Source organism: Varroa jacobsoni, unplaced genomic scaffold, assembly GCF_002532875.2.
Source record: "Varroa jacobsoni isolate VJ856 unplaced genomic scaffold, vjacob_1.0 scaffold_1199, whole genome shotgun sequence".
Classification (NCBI taxonomy): Eukaryota; Metazoa; Arthropoda; class Arachnida; order Mesostigmata; family Varroidae; genus Varroa; species Varroa jacobsoni.
In genome coordinates this window covers 144,302-157,121 of record NW_019214101.1, presented here as the reverse complement: position 1 = coordinate 157,121, position 12,820 = coordinate 144,302, and the positions used below count along the sequence as shown (strand labels likewise).

The 12,820-nt window shown below is 41.0% G+C and overlaps 1 protein-coding gene and 1 long non-coding RNA gene across 2 annotated transcripts in view; both read left to right on the top strand.

The window, feature by feature from the left end:
• LOC111267547 (uncharacterized) overlaps positions 1–12,820 on the top strand; it is a 20,501-nt gene extending 7,681 nt beyond the window's left edge. The window contains exons 2-3 of the long non-coding RNA XR_002684699.2: positions 11,590–11,710; positions 12,003–12,820. This is a non-coding gene — a long non-coding RNA (uncharacterized LOC111267547). The remainder of the gene's footprint in view (positions 1–11,589; positions 11,711–12,002) is intronic.
• LOC111267544 (uncharacterized) lies at positions 6,534–7,492 on the top strand. The gene is made up of 2 exons (XM_022845823.2): positions 6,534–6,690; positions 6,811–7,492. Exons 1-2 carry the CDS (start codon positions 6,559–6,561, stop codon positions 7,381–7,383), a joined length of 705 nt encoding a protein of 234 aa, XP_022701558.2. The 5' UTR covers positions 6,534–6,558; the 3' UTR covers positions 7,384–7,492.

The window sequence follows — 12,820 nt, the reverse complement described above, 5'->3', positions numbered from 1 at the left end:
GAGTGATACCTTTCGATAGTTTTACTAACGGGACGCTGCCTGGGTCGATCATAGGCACTTTTCTTCTGATGTGTAGAAAATAGTTTTAGCAAACACACTCTAAAACGATAGCCAGAATACAGGTTCTAGTTACCATATAGATACAAGTCGTTTATATGTATATAGAATTTATATGGGGGATACAGGGGAAATCGCAATTGGTACAATCAGCCTTGACGTGTGTTTTTCAAAGATTGTCTGAATCCGTAACGTTAGGCAATTGTGTAATAGTTCAATCCTTACAAACGAGTTACACAGTACCAACTCACCGTTGATGACTATGATAATGGTCGTATAATTGCAGTGCCAGTGATAATTCGAACAACTCGGACATTCATACCTTTACTCCGTGTTTTATAACCCATAAATGGGCCATATCAAATACCACACAAATTAAGCAAGTGAGACAACGTCGGTCACACGAGTACGTGTTGATGTATTAGGACAAACGTCATTTTTTCATACGTTGGCTAATCGTAACTTAATAGTAGAACAGGCAGACAATGTTTTATGTTTTACTACTCCAGTTCCTTCTGCGTTACTTACCGTATGAATGAACGTATGTATCCATTTGCCGTTCTTGAAACTTACGTGCAGTAGTACTATGGCAGTAGAAGTATATTTGTTGAGAAAACCGCGATAATGATCTTTTTTTGTTCGTTATTGTTTCTCAGTCTTATTCGACCATTTTCGATTGCATTGGCTGTATAGTTTTGCTTGGGTAATTGTAACCAGGACGATGATAGCCTCTCGTTTTATAGCAGGCCGTCAGCCTGCATCATGCCAACAATGGTCTCGGACTGACGCAATGGGAATGTAGCATTTTAAGGCCAGCCACAATGAATAGTCGCTGAGCGAGAAGGCCGACTGAACGTTGAATATCTGTTCTTAGATGGCGGCAGCTGCGATCTACTTCGCTGTTGGTCTATTGAAGCAGAGTCCTAGTGATCTGGTAGGTCTTACTGTTCCACCCCAGGGGAGACCTGCGTTGTTGCTTTTCTGTCTTTCTCCGTTTGACTGTTCCCTGGCCAAAGACTGACTAAGAGCTCGAGAAACGGCCCCCTTAGTAGGAGCAAACGTTCTTTGCGTAGATTGCACGTAGAAGAAAGGCGCAAAGAAGCGAAAACTTTAACGGGACAGGAAAAGCTGAGATATTTCTTACTAACTTATATATTCACATACGTTATATATATATATATATGTACATATATGTGTACACATATATATACGTACGAGCCAATCCAATTAATGGGAGAAAACACGACAACGGTATACAAGCTTTGGACATTACCCAGAAGATATCAAATAGCAGAGCCCGGTTATAAACAATAGTCGCTCAGAACACGCAAAAGTACAAGTGTGACTATTCTCTTCTATACATTCGTAACAATGGCTATATATCGTTTTTGCCGCCTCGCCTTTAGCCGTCAGGTCATTTCCTTAAAAGGTCAGCATTTCTTGCTGCTTAAACGCTGTTGTTTTCCACCTTGATTTCCCTGCGGGCCCCCGAGCAGAACCAAATTGTCCCCGGATTATTCGGAGTACTGTCGAGCTGCACCAACTACGGCGGCTACCACGGTTCTCAGATCTTATGTACCCTCCTGTTGTGAGCGGCTTCAGGCCTCTGCAGTTGACCCTGTATCGGTCACACGTCAGAGGCGGTAAGAATCGTGCTGGAGTGAATAAGGACAAGAGCAAAAACAACTCTAGCTGCGAAAACGCACCATATAAAGAGAGGCTGTTGGATGTCCTGCTTTTTGCGTTGCCAACAGTGCTCGTAATGTATGCGGCTATAAGTAGATGAATTTATGTCTGATGTGTTAAAATGTCTGTCGTTTTGTGTGTCTGTATGTGCGTGTATGCGGTGAGTATAAGCATGTTTGTGTGTGTAAATATATCGTTATGGGTTTATTACTCTATGCACTATTCTTTAGCTATCTAGGGCAAAATTGCTATTTATAGAAACAGCGTTATGGAGAAAAATGTGAGACATAACTATAAGAACGGGACAAGACGAATCGAAGATAAACTGCAATTGCAACAGTTAGTAGGCTACCGTGGCGCGTGCTGACGCTCTGATTGTTGTTTTCAAATGGATACGAAAAACTGAAGTTCTTCGAGCCACTAGTAAGTTCGGGTGATACGGACACCGTTACTTAGGCATCGTATCATCACGTGATAGAGTTTTTACTAACTATTGAAGATGCTATTATATTTTTCGATTATGTAATTGGATGAAATATATGCTTAAATCCGACATGCTCAAATTAGATATTAGAACAGGATGGAGTACAAAGCGAGCTGTTAACTGGCAGCTCTTCGCAAGCGGCACAACCTTCCGAAGTTTGGGTGTATAGATACAACAACAAGCAAAAGTCAAGGTCGGTTTACCGCTTGGAGCGCCTGGCCTCGGTTTTCACATAGCCAGTCTGATGAATGCAGGAAAAAATTCGCATCCGATCGGATTCCTCATAGATATATGTTTACAAACATGAAAAATCTCTCCCAAATACATGAAAATGGGCAAAAAAAGACAAAGGAAGAGAATCTGGGAACTCTATGTTGCATCGTCTTGCATGATATTATCGTAAGATGCGCAAGGCGGCCTCCCGGTGAGCTATTAGGCAGCATGAGCGAAGCAGGTAAAGGTAGAGGCAGTCAATAGTAGGAAGTTCGCAGAGACTAAGAGAAGTTTACATTTCCGTAAGCCTACAGTTAATGAAAGCCTCACTTGTCTGGTCCTGTTAGTGAAGCCGAATAGGAAGGACTGTCAATCAAGCAAGTGCCACTTGAGACAAGGCAGAACCAAATAAATTATTTACTTAAGCATGATGAATTTCCGAATAAATAGAGGATTGACAAAAAATACACCATTATTGAAATCCTACCACAATAGAGTTTAGCTTAGATGGTACCGCGCCGTTGTCAAGACTTCACACATAAGCAAACTCATGGAGACAATGCTTCCCAGTCAGTTACTAAATGCCATTTTGAAAGTCAACTATGTTCCAGCAAACAATATTTCAGCCTATGGGCGATTTCTGCATAAAACAACGTTCTAGATGTCACAAGTGATACTGATGGGGCGAAGGACAAAAATGCGGTTTATTTAAATATCGACGGATCACGCTGTTCCGCAAGTCAATTGGCTCTACGAAAGATTCGAACGAATTACGGGATTTTTAGATAATTATAGAAGTTCTACAGACTTTTGATAAGTTATCTTCATGACTGCAAATAATATTTGAAGAGTGGTGAAGTTCGAATCGAGCTCAAAATTAACTGGACTATAAATGGGTTCCAAAATGAGAAACCCGGTTTCCAGTCCTGTTAATTATGCCCTTGTAGATGTGAGCAGCACGACTGCTAGTTTAATCGTTGGGTTATAAATGAAGTGAGTACTTATGTCCAATAGGTTGAAGACTCGAAGATAAGAAGCCTGACAATAGAGCCGTGTAAATAACATCACTTTTAACTGCAAATGATCCCCAAAAGGTTAATATTACCTGTTTAAAAACCCTCCCTATAATAATTGATTTGCAGTAAATTATTCAATGCTCTGACAAAAAGGATACGTTTCAACTAAGGAGATTAAACTGGAAAACCTTAAGGCTACTACTAAGGCTACGTATAAAATTATATGGTAAATCTTACCTTCTATGGCAATGCATGATCTTGTGCGACTGTACAATGCATGTGCGTGTGTCGACTGGGTATATGAGAATTTATGAGAATGTTGACAGGTAAACAAATAGGGAAGACACAAATAAGCTGCTATTATATCAATAAATTAAAATAAGAAGCCAATGTAATGCATTCAATACATATGATAGTGTAGAAGAAGTACGGGTAGCAACCAATGGATTAGAGAAGACTTGAAGCCAAACCTCATGCACCGACCGAAGTCTGCCGAATTTCTAGTTGAGTTTGTTATGTAAAGCAGTACAAAGTCATCAAGGAAGCGTTGTTTGTCAATCAGGTATAACTACATCGATGAGTATGCAGGAGACTGAGTTTAAGCACGGCATACGACCCGCTCGAGTATAATGAGTAAAAGGTCTTTAATGCGAGCTCTCATAAATTCAACGAGCATTATTAATTGAAGTTGAAAGGAAAACATAGAGCATTATCTAAAGACGGCCGAGTACTTGTCTTTGCCTGGACCCCCGCCTTCAAGGATAATTATTACGAATTCAAATTTTTAAATTAAATATATTACACTTTCGAATCGTGGCAAGTAATTTCATTAATTATTGATAAAGTTTTAATAACTTCTATTTTCTCACTTTCTAATGACGTGATGGAAATGAATAGGAAACTTCTATATTACTAGATATATATATATACTTATTAGATATATAGATACTAGATAAGAATAATTATGAATTTTTAATTGCGATTAACGTCACTATGCCGCATGTTTTGGGCTACACAAGTGGGTTGCAAAGTGCTACGAACCTTAGCGCCATTCCATCCCGCCAAGAGGCCACTGGAGTCCTCTAAGTCTTCAGAAAACTCGTAATGAGAAAATCGTATTTCGTGTACACTCGTGCCTTCGTACACTTCGGTGCTTCGGAGAGACGGTCAATCGGACTCGCCCGTTCAGATTAGAAACGCGTATAGCTTTCGAAAAACGTTTTCAATTCAAGATGTAACTGGTATTTACTACCTAATAAAACAGTCAACATTTGTCTTATAAATAGCTTAACTCTTTTAAAACTAAGGCAATCTAAACGGCTAGATTTTTACTTGCAACGTATACGCCATAGAAAATGTTTTAAATAAATTTCACTTCAGCAATATTGCTTAACCCGGACGAGACGTTAGCCAGACCCAGTCGGGTTTCATTGTGAAAACAAAAAAAATTGCAAAATAAACTAGAAATACTTAGCCTAAGTGGAGTAATAACTATATATGTAGTACTTGTGAAAACAAAATGTTACATCAATTCAAGCACGGTGTTAGGCGGGAACTACACAGGGAAAATTCTGTGATATTGCGGCATTCGAACGTCGTTTTACGTGGCTAGTCTACTAATATCTCTGCTGTTAATACTGTGTTAGCATATCGTGGACTTTTTTGGCATAAGATGTGGCCAGAACATTGTAGACTGCCAATGTTTATTGGAGGTGGCGCTGCAGTACTCTAGTATTGATCATAGAGACGCTCGTCATTTAATCCGTCACATTGATCCAAGTTTTTTTTTTTGTTACTTTTACCACTTGCGCTGCCTAGTAGTTAAAAGCTTGGTCGATTCGTAACCAAGAAAAAGTTGCGTCCACTAGCGAAGGGGAGATTCTAGCAATAAATTTGAAATGGTAGTTGATTGCGGCTGGAGTGTTTTTCTGTATCTGTAATAGGCGAATGGTAACACCTCTTTGGATCTACGAAGCGACTTGTTGTCACTTTTCGTTAGCTCGTATTGTTGTAAATAATCATATTTGACAAATTTTGCCATTGAACATTGACAATATACACTGGTGAACGAACGAACGAACACGAGCAATGTCTACCACCTTTCTCAATATCTACCTTAACTGCTTGCCTTCATATATTTGATCACGAACCATTATATTTTCATATACTTCGTTTTAATAGCAATAATCATAAACATAATGGTTGGCAATATATTTTTTTCTGCTTCTTTACCTTTCTATTACTAGGTCTTTTTACTTTAGCTTTACCTACGTAAAGAGTCTGATGCATACTTTTAAGACTAAACGATTAAATAGAATTAAACACTATGATTACTCATCACAATATCTACACTGTGAACTATGACTGAACTGAAAAAATCCTGATAATTGCAGCTTTATAGGGATATTATTAATGCGTTTGCAGACCAAGATGGTCTAAGCAGCCGAATATGCCACGGCCGATTATATTTGCTTAGTATACAAATTAGGTGGGCACTCAGAACCGTCCAAATCGTCCGGGTAAATGACTTTGCCCAAGAACTTCTTGCCAGGCGCAACTATTGCACCAGCTTACCTCTGCATCTTATTCCATCTGTCTGCCTTCGGCGAAGCCTTCGAAAGAAGATGTCCGTCCGCCACTGCAGTGCCATCAGTAACCTAACATTTAATTTGTTTCTCTTGCGGACAACACATTGATCATGTTTATTGCGTTGTCCGCCAAAAAACCAAAGGTTTACGACTGTGATTCGCCAATCCCGTCCGGCTGTCTTACTATCCATTGTGAATTGCCCGGTAGTTGATGCGTGTGCATCTGTCGAAAGAGGCGATGGCTTCATCACGTCAGTTTTTTCCGTATCTGCTAATTTAAGTATCTTTTTATAGAATACGCCGTCTTGGCCTGTGGCTGAAGCGGTTCTAGGCTCCGTGCCAGAATCCGTACCATTGTTGGCACCCACGAGTAAAACCGAAGAGAATCCACGTACGACAAACGGAGTGAGCGTGACATTCCCGAAAAAGCGCATTGTCACTAGATGGATACGAGCATAAATTGGTGAACTTTGGAAGCCTCGACTCTGAGTACTGGACAGGGACAGAGTTAAGTATGTTCCATATGAAACGGGCGTGCTCCAAACGAGGGAAGGGTCAACATGCAAAAGTTTGTCAGTATATAAAAGTCGACATGCGTTTGAGCCAAGCATCACACGCTCGACAGCTCGATTGCATCATGTTCACCGTGCGTAATCTTGTTTACAAAACTCGACTGCACGTCGCTCATCATCTAGCGAAAAGCAAATGGTATAGTAAAATCTTCCAAAAATGACTTTAATGAAATATCTTTTTTAATATTTTACAGAAGCTTACCCTGGTAGTTGTGTCCGCCCTCGTTGGCGCCCATGCCGAAGGACTTGCAGAATACGATTATACCGTACCCGCATACGGCGTTGCTTTAGCCCCCGCTTATGCACCTGCCTACGGTTACACAGCAGGTATCGCCGCCCCGACGGCAAAAGTTCACGCGCCAGTCGTTTCTTCACCGTACACGATGGTATCCAAAACAGTTCCCGTAGAACCGGTTATTCACAGAATTGCTGCTCCCGTCATACGACAGTACGCCACCCCTGCCTACGGAGCGCCTCTTGCCACCCTCCGATATGATCCCGGCGATAGAACTGCGGTCGCTGCTTCCCTGGCCGCAAAGGTCGTCGCCCCCGTTTACGGGACTCCTTTGGCTGAAAAGATCCCTGCTCCTGTCTACGAGGCCCATCTAGCTACCCCTCCTGTTGCTAAAGACGCTGTGCCCGTTTATGGAGCTGCTATTGCCGCTCCAGCATATGGCCTTGGATATGGTTACGGACCCGCTCTAGGCGCTCCCGTGACGAAGGCGGCAGCGCCTGTTTACGGGGTCGGTTATGGGAAGTACAAGTAGGTTCAACTCGTTCTGGGCTGTTGTTCCAGCTAAGAAGTAAAAATCTGGGATACTTCATAATACATCATCAGTCTAAGTAAATAAATTCGACGTTAATACCTATTCGTAAGCGAAATGTTGTGATTTACCGACGAAAACGGCTTCGTCAGGGGTATTGCAACGTCTATTTGATACTCTGCTGATATGCATTTGGTTTTCTATATTTTTTCCATATATGCGTAACTAATATATGAACAGCAGTAATGGATTTATGACGACGCGTATGCGGTTTGCTGATAGCTACTGATTACCTCACCATTGGCGCTAGCATCTACCAATAAAATCGAATATTTTTATATCCTTTTAGCCAAGGCCGAGAATTGGTGTCCAAATATAATAGAAGAAAAATCTAGATTGATATTATAGTCGTTTAAGTCTAATTCTTTTGGATAATGCTCCTTTATGTTTCTTTTGTTTTTGCGGTTAATTACAAACGAAAATTGCTTTTGGCGACGTTCAATCAATTTGTAAAGATCGCTGCATTTTTTGAAAGTAACCGGCCTGAGCGGGAGTCACGTTTCGCCAATGACAACACGATACGTAGTTGGCAGCCTCAGTGTCAGGAAACTTATGCTGGCCGCCAAAGCTGTTATGGGCTTCACTATTTCTCATGCATTCTACTTGCCCTATGGTTAAACGCATGCAGAAATGTTTTCGTATATATTAGTAACTTTACTAACTTTAGTATAGTAGCCGGTTGATCATTTAGGTTATTGACCCTGTTGTTCAGACCGATTAGCATCCATGAACCCAGTGGGTTTTGCTATTTACGCGGAACATAGCTCAATAGGGGACGATCGGTAATTAATAAAAAAAAAAAAATATTTCGTATAATAAACTTAGCACGAGATCTTCAGGAGTGGCTTTTCTAAGTGGAAGTGAGTAAATGAACCGACCTGTCTTATCTACCTAAAGCTGATCGCAGAAGCAAAGCTGCTTTGTGTTTATTGGTAGGTTTAATGCTTTACTTGCAACCGTTGAGCAATGAATCCTGATATTAATTAATCTTATTATATGTTGTTATTTAGTTATTGAGCTGGGGAGCCGTGCGTGCTTTAAGAGATCGCGCACATCCCAAGGCTAGACCATACGCACTCCACTATGGGACGGATCATAGCAAAAATGGTTGACCTTCTGTTGTAGAACGTCCGTCATAACGCTAGCAAAGTCCGAAGGGCTCAATATTAGATAGGTTGTCGTCTTGTGAACTATAGAACGCCAAACTTTTAGCTACTACTTCGAGGCATTTAAAAATAACCGAGTGTATTGTATGCGTACAAGATACGTGGATTAATATGAAGCAGAATATTGTTAACGTAGAGTTTTTCCAGACATCTTATAAGCTCATTATTTTTATACAAAAAAAAAAAAAAAAAAACTGTTTACCAAAAAACATCCCGATATTTTACCTCGTGCGAAATGTTACTCATGGTATATTAATACTCATGAGTTACACATTAGAAAACGACAAAGTTACCACCATATCGATATGCGTCGCCCACGTTGTTTATGGAAGCACTTAATTTTTTTGTGCGCTGCCTTAGTAGCTAGCGCTCGATGGCCCCTGAGTAGGCGGAGCCAGAAAGGTCTATTCGCTGTTTTCGTGGAGTTTCCAATCGCCCTTGGCCATGGCGTCGCACGTTGAAGTTGAATCCTCTGTTTTTATCGTTGTTCGCTAAAGTTCCACAGATCGCCAGTTGCAAAATATACCATTATCATAAGTGTGATAACATAAAAAAGTCTTCGTATTTTAAGAATCTACGGTGACCGAAAAAGGAAACGTTTAACTCAGTGCAGTATTTTCCTTTATGTGTATGTAAGTACACATTTTTGTTCCACATTTGTCGTCCGTCGGATCCTATTCAATTATCTGCTTGTAAATATAATTGTGGTTGTAATATAACAATTATCATTGGGACAATATGTTACTGGGACATTTTGTCCTAACCAGCAACGTTAGCGGCAATTGAATGGTAGCAGTTAGTCTTCAGGATTAGCTGGTCAGACTGCATCAGACCCGTCGACCGGCGAAGCGTAAAACGGAAACCTGTGAATAAGCCACAAAGAGGGCTATAGTATTTGATTTTCAGATCCCGTGCACCGGCGTCGAGTGGTTGCTTTGCACGAAATCGCTGACCAACGTTTGACGCTGTTCAGTCGCTGATAATGTCCCCACTTTGTCGTCAACAGAAAATTGCCCGAAAGCCCCAAGGGTCTATGTCGGTCTGGCCGAAAATGCCCGTCACATCGGGAAACTGCCCAAGGGTATCTACATAAATCGTATGCGTATGGTTTAAATTCTCACGGCATTACACGTTAAACCCTATTCGTACGCGTCCAGCTGTACGCTACATCGAGCAAGTGTTCTGAAGCCGACTACGATGACTGCTTCTGATACGCTACATTCATTGAAAGTGCGTTGTTTATCAAGTTATTGGATTTGAATGATAACATTATGTATTATATTCTCATTAGAGTCAATGGAATGATTATTGTTTTTTTCGTTCAAGTGATTTGTGAGTGGCATCGTACGGTATCACCACGGACGCACAACAGCCTGCGTAATTGTACGTTTTTGGACCTGTTTTAAATGCTCTTATTGTCTAATCATGTTTGTGTAGGGAAATCCCACTGACAGCCGCTACCCACAGCAACGCCGATCTCGATCCTTGCTTTAACCATACGATCGTATTCTGTTGTATCTTCGAAACGCACGCCGGCCACATTTAATATCTGTCGAAATCTTCATCATAATTTGCCTTTCGTAATATTGTAGCAATGGATAAATAGTATAATAATGCAATGATGCTTTTCGTGACTGCAAGGTTACACAGGTTTGATAAACACAGCACGAGCGATACGCCTCAACGGGAGAGGCAGTCTTCGTTCAGTATCTCCAGAAAAGAACGTGCGAGAAGCATGGGAGGAGGGGTCATGATAGAAGAATATTGGGGGCAATAGATGACCCATTGTGTGGCCAAGCCGGCCAACAAGACGCGTAGCTGTTTTTACGCAACAGACAACATAACCTCGCGTAGAATATGCATGAGGACCTGTGGATGCGTGCGCGAGATTACCGAATAATTCTTAATAACGACTTAGTTTATAAACGTACGACGATAACACCACAGTAGGAATGATGCAAATTACGCACTGGCTACGTGCCAAATACGCCTACTTAGATTCTGTGTGCTTGTACGCGTAGAAATTCAGCCGTGCTATAAGGTAATCGCTTCGTTTAAAGTTAGAATACGCATATTCAGTTAGTATGCATGATCTAAGCACTGCAAGACTATTGCTCCTTCGCGTGTGCCACAAACTTAGTCTACGTATTTTCACTCCATAGACGAGATTAAGTTATAACTACATTTGACCAAAATCAAAACCGAGCACTATTTTCACAAACGAACAACATAATAACATCTGGACATAAACCCAATGCACCTTTTCAATGATCTACGTCAAAACGTATTTCAGCAATAACGTCAGCGAGGTACGCATAGTTGACAAGGGTGTGAATAACTGTGATTTACTAAATAACAATATTGATCCAAATCTGTGTGGAGACCGAATATTTCAGACTGTTACATATGAAGAATCCTTTTCAGAGAAATAGATTGATGAACTTCAGTATGAGGAGATAGTATCTCAAGTGTTTGTTTATTAGCGAAACACTCGCAAATAAAGAACGTTGTCGAGAATCACAATATCTCTCCTTGCTATTTAGCATACTGGATTTTATATAGGTACATTTATACAAAAACTTATCAAAGAAGATAGTGCGAGAATTTCGAGCGATGCTGTTACGCGAAAAAACGACCTACGATTTGGGGTATTGTCGCGAGTTCTATAGGTCATAGTGTCACCATCATAGTAAAGACGGACACAGTAAAGATTACAGATTTCTACCGACGGGACATCCCTTCGATTATTAGGCAGCGTCCTGACAAATCTATTGATTTTTTCAGTCGACCACGCCGAGACGTAAGCATTTTTAGTAGGTAATTATTTATCATTTCATGAATTCGTTAGTTGTTCGCAGCCGTTTGTCGTAACGGCAGCATGGCAAAAAATTACGTTAAAGACGAGCCTATTTCTCTTACGTTTTCCTTATGTATCCATGCTAATTACACTTTCCTTCCTGTTACTGTGATTACTTAATTTAAGGTATTACAAGATTATTAGAAACGAGCTGGCAGACTCAAGTGAATCCTTGTGAATTTCAAACGACGAGGATCGCAACTGACTGGAACTTGTATGTACTGGACGATCTTCTACCTAATAAAAGGTATAGCTATATTCACACCTCAACGTAAGTGTATAGACCTCTCTGTACTTTACGTTGCCGTATGTTAAATAAAGAAAAATCAAACTTACTAACTATTTTTTTGCAACGTACTAAAGCTCGAGCAGATGTGGTTTAGCCACATGCCTAGATCGCTTTACTATCTCTTTCCTATAGACCATATATCATATCTACTGATCGTACTTGGACGCTTCCCGAGCTTCTGATTTTTACGTACTATAATATTGGTAACGTTAACACCTCAATACTTTTCTTGTTCGTTTCGTCCGATTAGACTTTCGTGCTACGGAACGTCATCCGAATGGCCGAGGCGATAAGTAACCCTAGCAGTAAACTGCGTTAAAAGAGAAACTCAGTGGTTTCGGAGCCACATCGAGCAGCGGAAGATGACATCATCACTAACGACGTCGTTGTAAAGATTCTTTTTAATAGTGCTCTATGTTTGCATCTGCTCAAGGACACGACGGATCTGATCTTCAATAGCTAATCACGGATCTGGCAAGTGTTGCGGTGTCTATGAAATAATGAAAAGTGTCCTGCATTTTGTAAGATTCAGTCCCGTCGAGTCGTTTTCGAGTAGGTCACTGCCTTGATGGGCACCCGCAACTTTCATTTTTAGCAGATCTGCTTTCCGGCAAGCTCCCAGATAAACCCACTTCGCCCTTATCTAGCACGATTGTCAAAGCAACAGTAATCGCCAAGAACTTCGCCCGGCCGTCATACGAATAAGCACTAAGTTCGATTGTCTCTTGTCTGATTACCGGCAGCAATGCTCGAGGACTTCGTAAGACAAGTCTTGGCGGCATTGACGGCCGTAGGAGCGGCTTCACTACACGACACCTCAGGTTGCTGCACATTCTGCCTCTCTTATGGTGACTGTCAGCGAGTTCAACGCCCGCCTTGACCAGCCGAATTCAACACGGTTTACGGCCCCCTAAGATACACTATAATTATTGGGTAGTTAATTTCACTACGACATTGACTTTCCTAGGACATGTAGAAAGTTCGGTTATCGACATTTTTGCGACCAGCGTAACCAGAAATGAAATAAAGTTTCAGGATGAATACTATTCTCGGTCAGAGAGCGCAAGC

What these genes read in the sequence shown, in the direction of transcription:
- LOC111267544 (XM_022845823.2), top strand. Translation starts at nt 6,559, where the DNA reads ATGTTCCATATGAAACGGGCGTGCTCCAAACGAGGGAAGGGTCAACAT. An exon ending in TCGATTGCATCATGTTCACC is followed by an intron (nt 6,691 to 6,810) that starts GTGCGTAATCTT and finishes AATATTTTACAG; the next exon opens with AAGCTTACCCTGGTAGTTGT.